This window comes from Manacus candei, unplaced genomic scaffold (assembly GCF_025592945.1).
Source record: "Manacus candei isolate 608988 ecotype Guabito, Panama unplaced genomic scaffold, ASM2559294v1 h1tg000005l, whole genome shotgun sequence".
NCBI lineage: Eukaryota > Metazoa > Chordata > Aves > Passeriformes > Pipridae > Manacus > Manacus candei.
Genome location: NW_026138053.1, coordinates 19420468 through 19438027, shown reverse-complemented (window position 1 = coordinate 19438027; position 17560 = coordinate 19420468). Strand labels below are relative to the sequence as shown.

Below are 17560 nucleotides of genomic sequence, written 5' to 3'. Positions count from 1 at the left end.
ATTGCAATTCTGCAGTTTCCAGATCTATGTATGGCTGTTGCTTCTAAACCTTGGGGATGATTCATAGGAATGATGTCTTGTAGCTGATAGCATTAAATTCTGAACTAAAACTTAATCCTGTATTGGAATTCTTCAGTGCTGACCATGGCAGCTGCCACTGATTTCAGTGCTGTGCACACTTACACAAGCCCAAAGGTAACACAAAGGTAGATGAGCATTTTTCAGTATTACTACTTCTTTGCCAGTCATTGGTTTTCCTTAGTAATTTTTAAATCTGGAAGCAAACAAATAAAACCTTTGAATAAGTAATCATTATGTAAAAAAACATGGTTTAATGTTAATTTTTCTTTTATGGTAAATGAAATTAAATTGCTGGACAGAAATCAGTAGCACTTTTCTGAAGATTTTTTTTTTTTAAGCTTCCTGCCTTCATGCTGGTACAGTGTATTAAACATCTATGTTAATATTACATTTTTCTTTGATCTGGTAAATAATTTCAAATAACTAAATATCTTAATTCTCCTTTGATTTAGTGTAGAAGTTTTACTGGGATGGTATTTAAGTTGGTATGATGGTGTTTGTTTTCCTCATTGTAAATATAAAATAATTATTAGGATCCTTATTGTTGATATATAGCTACGGTATATGGCAGTGTCTTCAATTATAGCTTTTAATTTTTTTTGGAGGTGCATTTATCCCATTTAGTTAATTCTTCAACATACCAGATGTTTGTGATGGGTTTCCATATATTATTGTGGAGCTTTTCATAGAACATTGAAGTGTAATTTTGAAATTTTAGTTATAGCAAACTCAAAATACATGCTCAGCATTTTTCTCAGTATTATTATTTTCTTTAAATTATTTGAAAGTGGTTACTTGAGGTTCTTCCAAGACTTGTGTGGACTAATGCATCGTATTCTTTTTATCTGCAGTTTTGTGCTTGGTGTCTTTTTGTGATATGTCCATTGACTGCGTTTGAGCATGTTTTATTATGTTGATTTGATGGTGATATGTGCTCATATGTATTCTGGATTGTCTCCAGATTAATAGGAGAAAAGCTGTGGCAGATTTATCACATCTCAAGAAATGCTTAATTGCTGCTAAACTCTCTTCGGTTATGTTTTAATTTTAGACTAACTTGTTATAATGTGTGTTGTTTTAAAAAATTATTATTTCTAACGCATATCACAATGTATTATTCAATGCTGTGTGGCCAGTAAGATTTTTAAGTGTGTTTTCAAGTCTGAATTTTTTAGAGCCCCAGGTATTTCTGAAGCCTCAAAAACACTACCTCTGGAGTTTTAATTGATATGCAACAAAGTAGACTTTACTAATTAAAATCAAGATGCTGTGCTTTTGCTACACGGACCTTTACATGGAAAAGTAGGTCTTACACATTTCCTTTTATTGTTCAGCGTAGCAATTGCATCCTTACAGGGTTGTAGGTTGGTGGCTTACAGTTCAAAAAAAAAAAAAAAAAAAGAAAGGGGAAAAAAAAAGAGAGAGCGAGCTGCCACCAGCCCTGAAGACAGACAGTGGGCTTTCGTCCCTCAGACACCCCCAGAATACTAATCAGGAAAGTCAGACCCTGGAGGTCAGGGAGCAAGTCAATCATTCTAGTGATCGTCTCAGTGTGGAGGATCAAATTAGCCTGAAAAATTCAACTGCTGGGAGGAGAGGGCGAGCAGCTGTCAGGGGCAGCAGCGAGATGCACTAATGAACCAGATGAATAGTGCAAAAGCTTGAAAATAAAAACAGGACAGTTGACATTTTTCATCTGTCAAAGCAGGAGATGCATGAAAATATAGTATTCCTGTTTTAACTCCTTAGGGGACATTCAGAAATTTTTTTAACACTCGGCAGCATTCAAACAAAAGTACTTTTTAATGAACACCTAGAGTACGAAAATGAGTATCTGTGCATTTATTTAGAATTTCTGCATGTGTACAGACCCTGCAGTTGATTTTTCTTTTTTTCCTCCCTTCTTTTCTTTTTTGGTCTTTAGCTTGCATTTTTAACATTCTTTTTAAGGTAAGAGACAATGTCATGTAAATCCAAAAATTAATGTTATCTTGGTAATACAGTTACAGAATTTTTGGGAGGAGTTTAGGATGGAACTGTAGCATGATACTTGTCTTGGGAGCTTTACAATTTTTTTATTCTTACTTGAAGGTAATATGAAAAAGTACTGAACTATATGAGAGCATTTTAATCAGATACAAAATGTAAGAGAATTTTGGTAATTTTCTTCATACATTTCCCTCAGTGATATTGGTGCTTAGACACGAAAGAGTTAAACTGCTATCTGGAAGACCACAAGACAGATGAGAGCCATTTTCAGCTTGTCCTGTCCCTGCTGAAGCTCACTGAGTAGCACAGCATGGACTAGCGTGTTTCACACACACTCTGCCTGTCTGGGGAATGTACACATTGTCCTTCCAAAATCAAACTTATTAGCACATGTAGAAAAGGGTGACTGACTTTGGGGCAGCTCCACACTCAGAGCAGCATTCAGGCTGCTGCAGTTAAAAGATTTCGAAGGTTTTGAACGGAAAGGAGAGATTTTAAATGAATTTTTACATTTCTAATGCAACTAACCATAGCATTTGTTTCCACCTTAAGTGTCAAGTTGCAACATTGTCTGGAAATAAAGGGTAGGTTTAATAATGCTGGTTTTAAGCTGCCATTTATATAAATGCTCTGCAACAGACTTTCTCATTTTTGTATTTTAATTGTAAATTATAGCCATAGGTGCCAGTTTGGGACTTCTGATGAAGTTTGGGGGGGTTTTTTTAAGTATCTTTTTGAATAACATCCTGAACTATGAAGTTTTTGGGTCTGGGTTGTTTTGTTTTTTGGTTGTTGGTTTTTAAAGTATAGATGATAGTGTTTTCTTGTTTTAAAAAACCCCCATCTGTATGGCAGTCTAGCGTCATGGCTGTGGAAGGTTACAAAATCTCCTATGCTGTTACCCAGCATTTTCTACACACTGCATTGCTTTGGGTCAGATAATGTTTTCATATAAGTCATGTTTTCTTCCAAAATGTTTTCAAAGGAAAAGTATGTTTTCGGGTTTTTTTGGTCTCCCTTGTGGTGCAAGGACCCTCCACACTCACAGCACTACTGGGTTTTTCTTCATACTCTATTAATAAAATCCTAATGGTGTGCAATTCAAATATTGCAGTGCAAGGACTGTGACAGCTGTGATTATATGACATAGAACGAGTACACACACCGGTTACAGTAATAGTTTTGGAACTTCTGTTTTTAGCTCTGCAACACATTATCTAAGCAGGAAATTCAAAGTCATTAAGAATCACTTGATTTGTTAGTATTACAGATTTTATGACAAAATAGGTTTACTTAAAAACACAAAAGAAAACTGTGCATTTTCTTTAAACAGATGGCTGCGCTGCAGAGTCCCTTTTATGGTGATAAAATGAACTTGTACTCTCTGTGCAAGAAGATAGAACAGTGTGACTACCCACCTCTCCCTTCAGATCACTATTCAGAGGAAGTAAGTAATTTTCCTTTTCATGGGCTGGATCCTCAGTTTATGTAAGCTGGCACGCTTCCAGGGAAATAAATGAACTTCTGTGATTTTATGTTATTTGCAGATTATGCCCATAAGTGTTTACTTGTTGAACTCACTCAAATGTTCCTGTCAAAACAAGTCTCTTATATGATTTATATTTGAGAGTATTAATGATGGAAACGTCACGCTGTTAGATTCTTAATTTCATTGGGCTTCCTTGCAAGTATGACAAAATACTTTCCCAGAATGCACAGTGATGTATGTTCCACATGCCAAAATGGGAGTCTTACATCTATAGTATGCTTTTCTAAAAGCACAACAAGTTTATGTTGCACAGTAAATTAGTGCACTGGCCTTGGTTCTCTAGGGGCCTGCATTAAAATAGATATAATGTAACTCACTAGTAAAAATGAATTGTTTAGTTCTCATTTGTCTGCGTTATAAAACTGCAGTGTGCTGTTCAATACAGTTGAATGGCAGTTCTTTTGCAAGAAAGAGTGGTTCTTGACAACACTAATAGTAGATTTCAGAGAAGTATAGGCAGACATAATATAATTGAATTTGAACAATATACTCATGCATATCACAACAGTGTTTTAAGTTGATAGGTAACAGTTCTTACTGTCATTAGTGCATTTAAGGGGGAATATTTTTTTTAGCTATAAAATGAAAAGAAACTAAACAAAATAAATATCTTTCTTAGTGTAACAGAATGGAAAAATATAAATGCTTGCTTGTTAATATTCTGAGATGCGAGTTTTGAAGCACTTTCCCACTTTGAAAAGAACAGGGCAAACTGATAGAAGCTGTAAACCAAAGAACAGGTATTAGTAACCAATTCTAATTGAATTGAGCCTACATGAATTAAAGATTATTTTGAAAAAGCAGATAAACATAAAGCATTATACAATTTCATTTATAGAGTAGGAATTTCTAATTCTGAACCTTAAATTTTCTTGCATTCAAAGACAGTGATTGGACTATTAATAAAAGATTACTGCTCAGTGTTTTGTTTTGTATTTATAGTGACAATTTTTCCCCTTTTATGAAACAAACTGGACTTAAAAAGATAATTGGGTGATGCTACAAAGGATGAAATAACAATCTATTGTGTAATTTATACACTATACCCCTTTGTGGGTTTTCCAATTAGTTATTTTACCTTGGCCGTTTTTAATTATTATTTATTGTAGACTATAAATATGGCAGTTCATATAACCAACTTCAGAACTGGAGGCCTAGAAATACAGTAGGGTGTGAACAATAATGCAAAATGATAGCAAGAATGTCAGGGGCCGTTCTTTGTTGTGTCATTCATGCTGTCTTCCTTTTTCCATGAAGCGCATGAATATTTCACATATCTGCATCCTCATCCTCTATTCTTCTTGACTAATTTTCAGACTGTCTGAATTTGCATTTCACATGGTAGCTGATTAGGAGATGCCGAGTGCAGCAGCGAAGCCTCAGCAGGCGGTTTCCATGGTGACCTTCAGCAGGATTTTAATGATGATACCACTAGTGGTTCGTTGAAGTTGGCCTGCCTGCAGGGCTACTTCGCTGCAGCTAAGTGTGAAGTTGGAGATGTGGATTCCCAGCCAAGGGGCAGATATCAAAGCCTGGCCCAGATAGAAGGTCTTAAAGTTTGGACGGGGAAAGAGATTCCACCCTTTCCTTACATCTGTACAGTTTCTCGTGTTGCAAACAGATGCAAAGCACAACATGTTACGTTCTGTTTATTTCAAAGCAGACGTACTTGTGCACGGTGGATAAACCAGTTATTTGCAAAATACATATAAGTTACTTTAAAAGATAATGAGAGAATCAGAGCTATTATAGGTATCAAGATAAGTAAGAAAATAGTTACTTAAAAGAAGTCATCAGCTATGGAAACTGTAATGGGAACATTATGTTATGATATGAAGACTTGTACCTTCACTAAGGTACGTGGAAAACACACACATTTATTAGCTATTGCACCAAAATAGACCCTGTTTTACTTGTGTGAAAAAATACACTGCTGACAAGAACTCTGAAGAAGATAAACAAGTGGTATCTGTCATATTAGGATACTGTCCTAAATGTTTCACCTGTACTGGAAATATAAATGTCAAACCTTTAACCAGGTCAGAAGCACACTCAGTGATCAGTAAAGATCAGGGTTCACTGATCAGTAAAGCCCACTTCATTTTTTTTTATGACAAAGAAAAATTTCACTCAGTGTTGATCTCTGCATCCTGTAATATAGGAGTGTAAATACTTTTATTACAAAATACAAGACAGGCACTTTTTTTGAGAAACTTTTTGTAAGTAAATTTTAGTGAGTTTTAAGATGTGACATTTTTTCTAAATTTTGAATCCTCTTTAAGACCAACCTATTAGTAATGTATCACATCTGTGTAATTAGAGAATAGTGTGACAGAAGATGGACCTTTAGATGGACAGATGGGTAATTTTTTTAGAAAACCTTTGATTAGAAATTCTAATAGTCTAAGATGCGTTTTCACAAACTATTGCTTCAGTGGTAGAGACACAAGCCAAGATTTTCAGATGCTTAATAACTTTGGATATCTCAATTTTTTAATATATGTTCAAAACATCTGGTATTCAGAGTGAGTATTCAGCATTTACTGAAAGCTGTTCTGCTTTAGAGAATTCAAAGCTGGGGCTCCCTTGCCACCCCCAATCAATACTCTTAAAATCTTCTCAGCCAATATTAATATAACATTGCTTTCATGATTAAGTTTTAAAATCTTCACTTTGATTGAGGTGCATTTCTTCTAAAGTCCATTGGCAGACCTCCTACCCAGATGTGACAGCTGAATGAGCCAGCAGGTTCATGGTGATGGTGTTAGTTGCCAGCAGAAAGTCTTGAGAAAAGCACTCAGAAAAGGTTTCAAGAAGGTCTCCTATTCAGACCAAGAATAACCTTGTGGGTTTTTTCATCCAAAATTCCCTATATGAAAATTTCTTTTTCAGCTAGCTAGCAATGCAGAGTACTTGCCTGTCATATTTCTGTCTTTCCCTCTCCTCCTGACTTGTGTGATAATTATTTATTTCATAGCTGAAAAACCTGCTAAAGAAAGTGTGTCCCACTGCTCCAATGTCAGGCTAAGCTCCAGGCTAAAGACAGTCACTGTGCTAAGTGTGCAGAGGAGGTTAAGAACAATAAGCAGCCAAAGAAGTTTGCAGCTTGGGGATGCAACAGGAGGTCCCTCTAGTTCAGTCGTAAGTCTGCTCTGCCTGTTGGACAGTCTGTGCCAGGTAATAAAAAATTTCTCCCATCTCTAATGATAGTCTGACTTTAGAATCCCAGTGCCTCTTCCCATGATACTGGTGAGCTTTTCTGATATATTGAAAATTTTATTAATACTAGAGGGACTGACAAATGGATTTTAGGTTTATTGAAATGGATATTCCTGTAGGAGTAAAGGAATAGTGCTAATATCCAAGTATTAGTATCCAGCGTGGTCCCAGTTTCAGTCCCAAAAGACTGTCTTTTCATGTAACTGTTTTCATTGTGTACAGCAAAATTTATTCACCTTCTTCCAAGGGTTTACTGTTCAATTACAAGGCTCAAAAGAGCTCAAGGATTTTGAAATTACTCAGGAATATGCACTGTTGTTGTGCACTGTCCCAAGCATAGTCAGCTCAGCATTCTGACCTTACTGAGTGAGATTCTGGACTCCCCAGGGGAAGAGGGGGACAGAGATTCTGCAGTAATTGCAGTGACTACCATTTTAAGAGGTCTGTGACCCTGTGGTTTATTTTATTACAGTAGTAGTGAAGATTTGTCACTAATGGAGCTCACCACTTACATTGGGAAGAGAATTTCTGAGTAAACTGATTCTCGTATATTTTTTTCTTGCATTCTAATAATGGTAGCTATGTATGCATTTTAGAGAGAGTAAAAAATAAGAAACTGTAAAAAGCCACCAGTCAATACACCATGTGGGTGAGTGATTTTTTTTTTTTCCAAGTGTGTCTACAGGGATTAATAGGACCTAAAGTCTTACATGTACTTTTGAGTAATGATGCCATTTTGCTACACTGTCTTTCTGAGCAATGAATCTTCTTGACCACTTTACTGAAGCTTGGAATTATAGTCTTCTGTAGCAAGTGCAAAAGTAACTCTGAAGGAAGGCTTACTGTTTAGTGACTTAACAAGCAGTTTGAGTCTGAAATGGGGTTTTAGATTGTAACGTTCAGTTTAGAAATCTGAGAGAAGAATTAAAAAGACATGAAGTAGTCTGTTGGAGGTAAACAAAGCTTCTCATGTGCTTCACAGGTTAAGTTTCTTGAAGATCTATTTCTGCTGTTCTACATGCAGTAAAGTTATTGATAAACAACTGGGAAAAAGAGGAGAAAGAATGCTCTGCTTTCCCTCTGATGCAAGCTTTATAGATTTCAGTCCCTCAAGGATGCTTAAAAAGACTATTTACTGTATGCAGTTCTGTTGAACAGATGGAAGTCTTCACAGAGAAAGAGAAATGTATACGTTCAAGATTAGATGTTGTATATTGCAGATAAATTACACCTGTATTCTCCCCACAAAATGTTTGCTTATTTGACGCTAATTTCAGGCTTGGTGATTTTGGATGTTCCTCAGTCTTTCCTGTTTTCCATGCAGGCTGTCTGAGGTGTTAAGTAGCAAGCTGCTCATCCCTGCTAATACACTGTACTGTGCCTCTTGCTTACACTGTGTCCCACCTGCTTCTTCTGCAGGAGACTGTTGTGCTTTGCATGTTTGTATTACGTGCTGGCAATTATTATTTCTTACAGTAGCTAATGATTTCCATCATTCTATTCTTCACATGTTTGTGAGTTATTACAGGCTAATACTTTTTCTTTTCACTGACATTGTATTTTATTTATTGACTGCCAGAAGCAATATGATGGCTTTTATAACTCCATTAGTCAGAATGTTATTTAAGATATTTAAGATTCAAATAGCAAGTCTGTTACAGATTATTTTGATTTAATAGGTTTCTTTTCAATTCAGCAAACTGACCACTACCTTCAGAATTAATGGTCTCATTTTTAAATATTAAGCTGTTTTTGCCAGGGAATAGGGATGTCTAGTGACGTAGTTTTTGTGTTGTTAAGTACAAAATCCCTGTACATTGTGTGCAGTTTATCTGCAAGGGCTAATGGACAAAGCTTTATATAGTGCTGTGCAATGCTTCTTCCTTAACTTCAGGAATTACTGTTTCCATGCATTTAAATTAATCTTTTGAAAAGTGAAAGGAGTAGAATTATAATTTAAAATCCTTCTTGGTCTTTTTATAAAAGGTAGGAAGGAAACTCTCTGATGGCAGGTTTAAAGAGGCAGCCTGTGTTACTGTTCAATACTCAGAGTGATGAGGTTGCTCTGTGTTAGTTGCAATAATTACAGATTTTTTTTTCAATAATGGTACCTAACAGTACTGCATGGGAGACCAAAGCAAATTTGACATATTGGCATAGAAGGGTGGATCACAATGTGTTGTTTGGAGTGTCCTTCCCCACCTGTCCCTAATGCTATAAGGAGATCCAGGAGGATTTGACAAAACTAAGAAGCATAAAAGAAGAGCTTCAGAGTTGGTTGTTTTCACGAAAGATTGTAAACATTTTAGTAAGTCATCATGAAAGAGGTATTTTCCATGTCGAAAAACACTTAGGATTTGCATACAATTTAAAATAGATGCCCTATCAGAAGGTCATCCAGACAATATATTAAGTTCTAATGGCATAAGTTCTTGGGTGTATAAATGGAGGAAGAAAAGTCTGCAACTGTCCTGCCAGTTTGTGCAGGCAATGAAAGGTATCCAGGTGGTGGTGAAGCTCTTTGGGGTTGCTTCTGCTGAGTATGTGCATTAAAAAGGCCCATTAAGTTATGATGTTTGTGGAAACATGGCATTTTCTAGAGTAGTGGTTTGTTTATTTCCAGGCTTTTGTGAACATATTTGTTAATTATGTCCTTTCCATAAGGAACACAATAAATGATCTAGCCCGAAGGAATAAATACTGGGATATAGAGCAAAAGTTATTTATTCCAGTATAGTATCTTTAGCAGTGGACAAGTGAAGTAACAGGGCCAATATAATGTGTGCTGTTCCCCAGCTTCCAGTTTTAAGTTCAGAAATTTCCTTGGGGGTGAAGTCTTTATAACAAATAGCCCACAGTGGGTTTAATTTGCTCAGTTGCTTTCTGAATGTGTGTGCCTGGCAGCAGGAGGTTCTGCGGGTTAACTGTGTGTTAGAAGGAGAACTGCTGCCTTTTGTTCCTTGGAACCTGTCACGCAGAAATGCCATTTATTGCTGGCGAACTCTTGTCTGAGTGAATGAACAAGCAGTCCTCATTTACCTCGCCTCAGCCTTCTGAGGCTTGCAGGCACACCCCTCCAAAAACATGGGAATTTTCTGTAGGTTATGTGTGATTGGACTAAATGCACGCCTGAAGTTGTACATTTAGAAGGATTAGAACTTAAATTTGCTCAGCACAGCAGTGCAAAATGTAAAAATCCTGGGAGCACCTTGCATACGTTCTTGCATAAAACTGCGTGTCGGGAGAGGGAGGGTCGAATGTGGGCTTATGCAGAACTGCTGCTTGGCTAATTTTTGCTGGTTTTATTAATTTGAATTAGATAAAGCACAAATACTGCTTGTAAGGAGGCCAACGATCCTGTCCTGTTGTTTCCCCTCCCTAGCTGCGACAATTAGTTAATATGTGCATCAACCCCGACCCGGAGAAGCGACCAGACATCACCTACGTGTACGATGTAGCGAAACGTATGCACGCACACACCGCCAGCAGCTGAACTGACGCCAGACCAGGAGGAAGAGAGCAGAGATAACCAAGTATTTTAAATAACTCATCCCACCCCTCTGTGTGTTACACAAATGTAATTATTTGAAGCTTACCGTTGTGCTTTGAATCGTAAACCAATTTACATACACAAGCTTTGTTTTCCATTTGTTTCTGGGGGTTTCGTTTGTATTTTTTACTAACTTGCAGTTGTACAACAGGTTTAAATGTGTAAGGCGTAATTTCAAGATACCAAGAACCACTCTCTTCCATGATATGTGGGTTCAAGTATATTTTCTGTAATAACAAAATTGTATTCAGTTGGGCCTCAGTTCTAAAACACAGTTGCACTTTTGCACATGATACAGATATTAGGCTTATTATCCAGAAGCAAAATGTCTGAATCTCTCACCTTTATAGTAATTTATGGAAAGTATGAATCAGCACAGTTAACTTTATTTTAATCTTTGTTCTGAGAGGAACATAATTATTATAGAAGGTGATTGTATTTTATGTTGAATTGTAGTTTGCAGTTCTTGCTGTAAGAGTAGACAGGTGATAGGATTAGTTCTCCGCTTGCCAAGTGCGATGGAAAAATAGTTTCAGGAAAATTTGTCATGCTGAAATTTTTGTAACAACCCTTTTTGTTTTGTTATTCTGTCATAATACACATAAAACACTTGTTGGAGGTTTTCTGGGAAAATTTAAGGTGTTGATTCACGAATCTGGTGGCTTTGAATAGATTTTTGCAGCGCTGCCCTGGGGCAATAGGAGTCTGCATAGTTAAGTCTTAAAACCATGCAGATGCTTCTAGTAGCAAAGAGGGGTTCTTCTGAGGCTGTCATTTGTACAGGTCTGATTAAAAGATGTGATCTTTAGGTTACAACTTCCCAACTGTTTGTGTATATGTCACTGTTTGTAGATTTTTGTGTTTAAAATAATTTGAATGACCTTACAATGTATTTAAATTTTAAAGTGTTTGGTTTTTTTTAAGTACAGAAATCTTTTGGGAAAGATATAATACTGTAGCATAACACAAAATGTATTCTACATAAATATATAATTTTTGTATACTCTATCCTGAGAGTTAGTTTTATATTTAGCAAAATTGAATTTTAGCTTTTATGTTTAAGAGAAAGTTGCCAGTCCTTCATTTGGGAAATAAATATATATGCAAACTGTCTTACAAATACTTTATTAGTTAAAAAGGAAATGCTGAATATTTTTGTTAGACCTTAGTGCCTTTTTGACTGTGCTTAAATAATATTTTTATTGTTAAGGAAGGAATGTACCTTGTTTCTAAATGTGGCAAAAATGGAGAGTGGAATGAAATTTCTAGAGTTTCATGACTGAACTTTTTATACAGAACTGTCTAAGCGTAATTCTTTTCAGTGATAACAGCTAAGAAGCTGTTACAGTCGGTTAAATCTTTTTCCTTAACGTGGGTAAAAAGAAGTTAGTTCAAATAAAAGCAGCAGGATGTACATACATGTATAGGTTCTAGATGTAGTCACTTCCCTGCATGCTCAGATTTTGTTTTTGCTTGTTTGTTTCTCTGTGCAGCTTTAATTTTTTGATTTGATATAATGCTCAAAGAATAAAAATCTGTCTGTGGAGTTTGTGGATGAAATGTTCAGCCTCGGTCAGGATTGTTTCCAGTTTTGTATTTTTTAAAACTGCAAATAGTATGGAAATTGTATTTGGCAAAATACAGGAGTTTTTAAATAGTATGTGCCAGATCATGAGCTTATCTTGATACATATTTTTTAAATCTTTGTTTCCAGATTTTGTAGGATGAATTCTATGAAACCATAGTTTTCCTTCTCACTTGTGTGTACTTAATCTTGTAGGACTTGAGTGGAGAAGAGGTATTTGAGAAACCTTGGTTTGTATCTTAAAACCTCTAGATTTGTTTTTGTTATCTGATTGTATAATTTTTAAAATGATGGTTATATTCTGTAACTATATTTCATATGTCATAGAATGAAATGCTTTATATTGAAAAAGGCAGCACAATATTTGCTTGACTGCCAGGATTAACTCTTAATATGCACAAGTACTCACACAATCTTTTTTTTTTTCTGAAATGGGCTAGAACATTTAAAAATCACTGAAAAAAACCCTCAGTGCAGGCAGGCTATTTGTATCTAATCTTATGCATAGAGTATTGAACTTTTCCTGAAAGAAACCGATAATAGATCTCTCTCCCTCTGGAGGATATGTAGAGTAAAAAAATGATGAGTTAAGAGTTAGCAAATGTACATGCTTAAGCATTTAAATTTTTTTAGGTTTGGGGGGGGTAGTATTTATGATTAAATCTTGTGTTGAGGAAAAAAAATAGTTGTTCATGATTTAAAATCTGTAAAACAAATGGTGCAGATGACTCTGGTACCAAACTTTATAATTAAAAAACTCGTGGGTTAATAGAACTGCTTACATAATTGGGACTGTAGAATCTATCCCTAAAGTAAAGCACCTGGTAACATATGAAAGTGATAAGTCTGTTATAGCACTCCCATGTGTCCTACATACTAATAAAATATTTTCTTTCATAAACGACCATTCTCTTTTTCATATGTTGGTGATGACATATGGCACTATTTATTTTAAGCTATGTTATTATATGTTTATTTTCTTTAAAGAAAACATATTACATTTCTACCCAAAATGTCTGACTAGCTCCTCCTTTTATTTCAGTAATGCTCTGGTATTAACTTGCTTCAGAAGTGAACTTTGTGCTTTGAATGACATTGCATAAAATCTCTTTTGTCTTGGAAACTCCCCTTCTGTGCAGTAGTCTAATAGAAATAAAACACACAGATATTAAATACAATATAAAAATTAATGTATTTCTAGGATATTTTTTCGGACTTCTCTTCTTAGAGATATATGTATAATATATGTTACAGTAGATGCTACCTTGTCTTGTGGACAACTTAACTGCTTCCAGTAGTTGATTCTAGGTGAGATTTCTTGACTGTAACAAAAGATGATACAATAAAAAAAAATCTTGTTTGTATTATTTGTCAAAAGTTTATCTAACAATACTAAATCCAGTATATTGACAATTAATCCAAAGGAGTGTTTTTATCTAAAATATAAAAATAAATTTTAAATTATTTTCATGCCATGTGAAAATATATAGGTTGCCTGGTTTCTGTGTAGTTTCAGTAGTTTTGAGTGAACCTCATCTACACACATGAATAAATAGCAATCAGTAGTGTATATAGAAATGATATGCTCAGCTCACTTCTTATACTCTCTGTATGTCACTGGTTTGGTAGCAGAGAATAATGTGGGGTTTTTTTCCCCTCTTCTGTTGCACTCTAATGATCCAGCTACCAGTTGTACGAGCAGGCAGTAGAAGTGTGTCGTCTTTTTTGTAATGAGCAGAAACTTTAAAAACATGCCAGTATACCAGAAGATGAAATGCAGTATTAGAAGTGTCTGAGAAGGCTGGTGTTTTATTCATGCTCATGATTAAGAAAGCCACAGACTGAAATTCTTGACAGAGGCCTGGAAAATGGAGAAGGACTTCTTATGCCAGTGGTTCTCAGATACCTCTGAATGGGACCCAAAATCACAGTGATGTTTGTTTTCAACAATCTGTCTGCTTAATCTCTTATCTTTGCTGTTATATAGCGAGATGCGAATCTTAATGGCTGAATTTGAATGCTGGTGGTGAACGCTGCCTTGGGTATTTGAGTTTCTAGGAACAGGAGGTTGATGTGAGGGAGAATCAACAAAGGCCTTCAGATCTGCTTTGTGAAGAGTTAGTTTAATCTGGAAGTAAAGGTGCTGGATAGCAGATGCCAAATGATGTTTTCGATACTTTTTGGTACTTCTTTAACAGTCAAAATTTTTCCAAGCCAGCCATATCCCCATATCATCTAGACAGTGGCAGTATTGGTCTTCTGAATTTATGATCTCTGGCTTGGTCTGGGTGAGTAACTAAACCTTTCTGGCAAGATTACCCAAGGAGGGAAATACAGGTGCTGACTGTGGAGTGCTACTTATGTTTCTGAAGGTGACTTAAGTACAGGTTAAGTTTGTTTTTCAAACTTGACTCCCTTCCCTGAACCCTTTTTCTGCAGTTCATGCTTTTTAAAAAGTGTTTTCCTTTCATTTTCACTTCTACAGTTCTACGACTCCTTTCTGCTTCTTCTGCTTGATTGGTCCTGTTGTCTGCTCTACCCTCTTCATGATTTTGAAGTCCTCTGTGTCTAGTTTTCTTAGTGGCCATTAGTTTGCTTCTTTCTTTGTAACTTTGCTAAACTCAACCCATTTCTGTCTTCTCAAAATTTATCCCTCCCCATGGGCAAGCCTTCCCCCCCAGTAAGTACTTTACTCCACTGTTCTTCATCCTGTTTTTCCAGCCCAATGCCTGTGATTTCTAGTTTCAGACAGATTTTCTCACTGCCTCAATCATTCCCATGACCTTGTCTTTACTAAATGCTGTTCCCTTTATTATCTCTCATTTCTAAATTCCCTTTCTCTGATCACTACCTGCTCCCTTTCAGCTTATCTGTCTTTCTCTCTCCTTTACCCTGTCACTCACTCCTTTTGGGATCTCCAGTCTGTTAACCTTTTTGACTCCTTTATCTTTTCAGCTGCCTCCTTCTTTCATTGGTCTCGCTTCTTTTGACTCACTGGTCTTTATTTTCATCTCTGTCTGGTTCTCTATACATGGTATCTTTGGTTGCTTCTCACACTGCCTTGTCTCCATTCCTCTGTTCAGACTTTTTTTTCTTGTAATTTCTTAATTTCCATTCCAGCTTTTTTGAATATCTCTGAAGAGTATGTCATTATAACACAACTTTGGACTCTACTTTGCCTTGCCTGCTTTAATTCTCTTCCCAAATGGCCTTTTTAACCACTCTTATCTCACCCTTTTTTTTCTTGTTGAGCTTACTTTGCAGATGTGCTGTTCATTTTAGTTCTCCATTCATTCTTGAAATGAAATCTCCAATCTTGATTTTTTGCGTGACAAGATCCTTTTCAAAGTTGTTCTTCATTTTCAGGATCTGTTTCTGAACTGAACTTCTCTGCCTCTTAACTATACAAATTTGCCCCTCTTATTTCTGTATATTTTATGCCTCTCATTCTGTTCATTGAAGGACTTTTTTCCTTCACTAGCAACCGAGTTTCTCTTTCCTCTGTCTTTAAGGGGGTAGCACCCGTCATCCTGAGGTTTTTTATACTTTGTCCTTTTTTCCTCCTCTTATTTCCTAATTTCATTTATCTGAAGACCCTCTCACTAGTTTGTTTATTACATTACACTTTCATTTGAATGCCTCAAAAATCCAGTGCTTCCCCCTCCCCTCCCCACCAGTCTGGTTCTCCGGTAGTTCTATCTCCAGATGATTCCTTTAGTATCCAGCCAGCCTCAGACCTGTTCAGATTCAAAGATGTAATTTTTATTTCTGACTCCCTCTGGACTATTTTCCAACATCCTTGACAATTTTACTTGCCTATTTTCCAAGGCCACAACCTTCCATCTCTGACATTTCTCCCATGCCTGTGTATCAAATGTCTTAAAGTTAGATGTATCAGATTCCAGCCCTCTTCACTATGTTCTTTCTTATCTTTTATCTTCACTGATTTAACCTCTGTGTCATTTTGACTTCTTTTCTCCCTTCAAAGTATCAAAAGTGACAGGATTTAACTGTTGTTGGGCTTTCACTGTTTTGTGTGCTGAAGAAGGAACTCCACCAAATTACTACATTTTTGTGTTTTAAAGAGACCTGAATCCCACAAATCTGGTCTTATTCTGAACTGTAGACTGGAGTAGGCACTGTTTTTTCAAATACTTCAGAAGTCTTTGAATTTGGACCTTAATTTAGTTTTCTGTCATTTCAGATGAAAAACTTTTTCCCTTAATTGCTTTGTATTTACTGTGTGTAACTTTGTCTTGTCTTGTTCCTGCATGTCCAACTAACAGTTTTTTTCTCATTATAGCAACTTCATTTCAGTGCTTTTAGCTATTGCTTGAAATAAGAATATGCTTAAAAGCGTCACTGGCTGGATCCAGAGCATTAAGGCACAGTGCTCCTCTTTGTTCCTGTCCCACCTTAAGTCTGGCTTCTCTTCCTTGCTGTCTCCTGTGTCTGGCCTGGCTGCAGGGACACTGTTACACTGCAGGGTGGTGCAGCTGAAAACAAGGTGTACCTTGTGTTCTTGCAGCAATAGTGCAAGTTGTTATCAGCAGCAAAATGTTTATTCATCTTCTAGGTCTAGAACGAAGCTCAGTGCTGAACAAGTTCTCTACCCATTTAAAACCAAACTTAAAAATAAATCAGACCTACCTGCGTGGTGGGGGCTGCATGGTTTTCAGAGAAGGTGCAGTATCTAAGTTCACAGTTTTAGCAGGCTTTCAGAGTTGGGGGATTTTATATTTTCAGAGATTCACTGTTGATCAAATTGTCTGACCTTTCACTGCTCATAGTTATCCTCATATATGTGTTGAGACTGAGAAACAGAATTCTCTGTAAAAACTAAGAAGTTCAGTGTTTTGGAACTGTGGGATGTACACAGAGCAGAATGTTGGATTTAGTTTGGTGTGTCTGGGTATATACACGTTTATTGACTTTTTATTTGCACCAGAATAATTCTTTTAGAGTGTCAGTTGCTTGTTGGCACCAAGAATTTTTCTAGTAATTTTCAGGTTTTATATTTACTTTTGTTGCCTGTTTGTATCACATCATACCATTAGTTAATTTGTTCTTCTGCAGCTGCCCTAGTGATGAGTGGAGGCGTTACATCTTTTGTCTAATTTCAGTTTTCTGTTATATGGAATTAAAAATAAATTAAGCAATTATTGGTGCATTGAGTCCTTCCTCATAGTTCCACTTGCTTTTCATTTAAATCCTAGCAATAGAAAGAGCTCTCAAACAGGAACAGAAATGGTCTCCAGGACAGAGTAGAGATGTTTTGGGGATCCCTGCTTCCTCTCCACCTCCCATCCCCTCATTCTCTGGGGCACTTGCAGGGGACCTGGCACTGCCATGGTATCAAGAGCCAGTAGAAACTTAGTGTGGATAGGGAATCTCCCAGTTAAAAATCACTAGGAATATCTTTGGTATTGTTATGCAGTTGATAATTCCAAATATGTAAAGAGCAATTAAAAAAAATGTGTGTTTGCTGTTACAAAGAGAATTTTAGGCTCTTAGTTTGCCTTTTAATGTGGTGTTGGTACTTTTCTATAGTCTTCATTTGCTGCTTGTTTCTTTGATTTCAGTTAAT

At 36.3% G+C, this 17560-nt stretch overlaps 1 protein-coding gene across 2 annotated transcripts in view; it reads left to right on the top strand.

The window, feature by feature from the left end:
• NEK7 (NIMA related kinase 7) overlaps window positions 1-12874 on the top strand; it is a 61462-nt gene extending 48588 nt beyond the window's left edge. Inside the window, exons 8-10 of one of the 2 annotated variants that reach the window (XR_007907286.1) lie at window positions 3404-3517; window positions 6597-6796; window positions 10221-10323. Coding sequence is in view for 1 of the 2 variants with exons in the window: in XM_051804577.1 (XP_051660537.1) it covers window positions 3404-3517; window positions 10221-10331 (225 nt within the window). In the remaining variant the exon portion in view is untranslated. Of the gene's footprint in view, window positions 1-3403; window positions 3518-6596; window positions 6797-10220 lie in introns of both variants that reach the window. The other variant, XM_051804577.1, reaches the window with a different exon arrangement.
• The last annotated feature ends 4686 nt before the right edge of the window (window positions 12875-17560 follow it).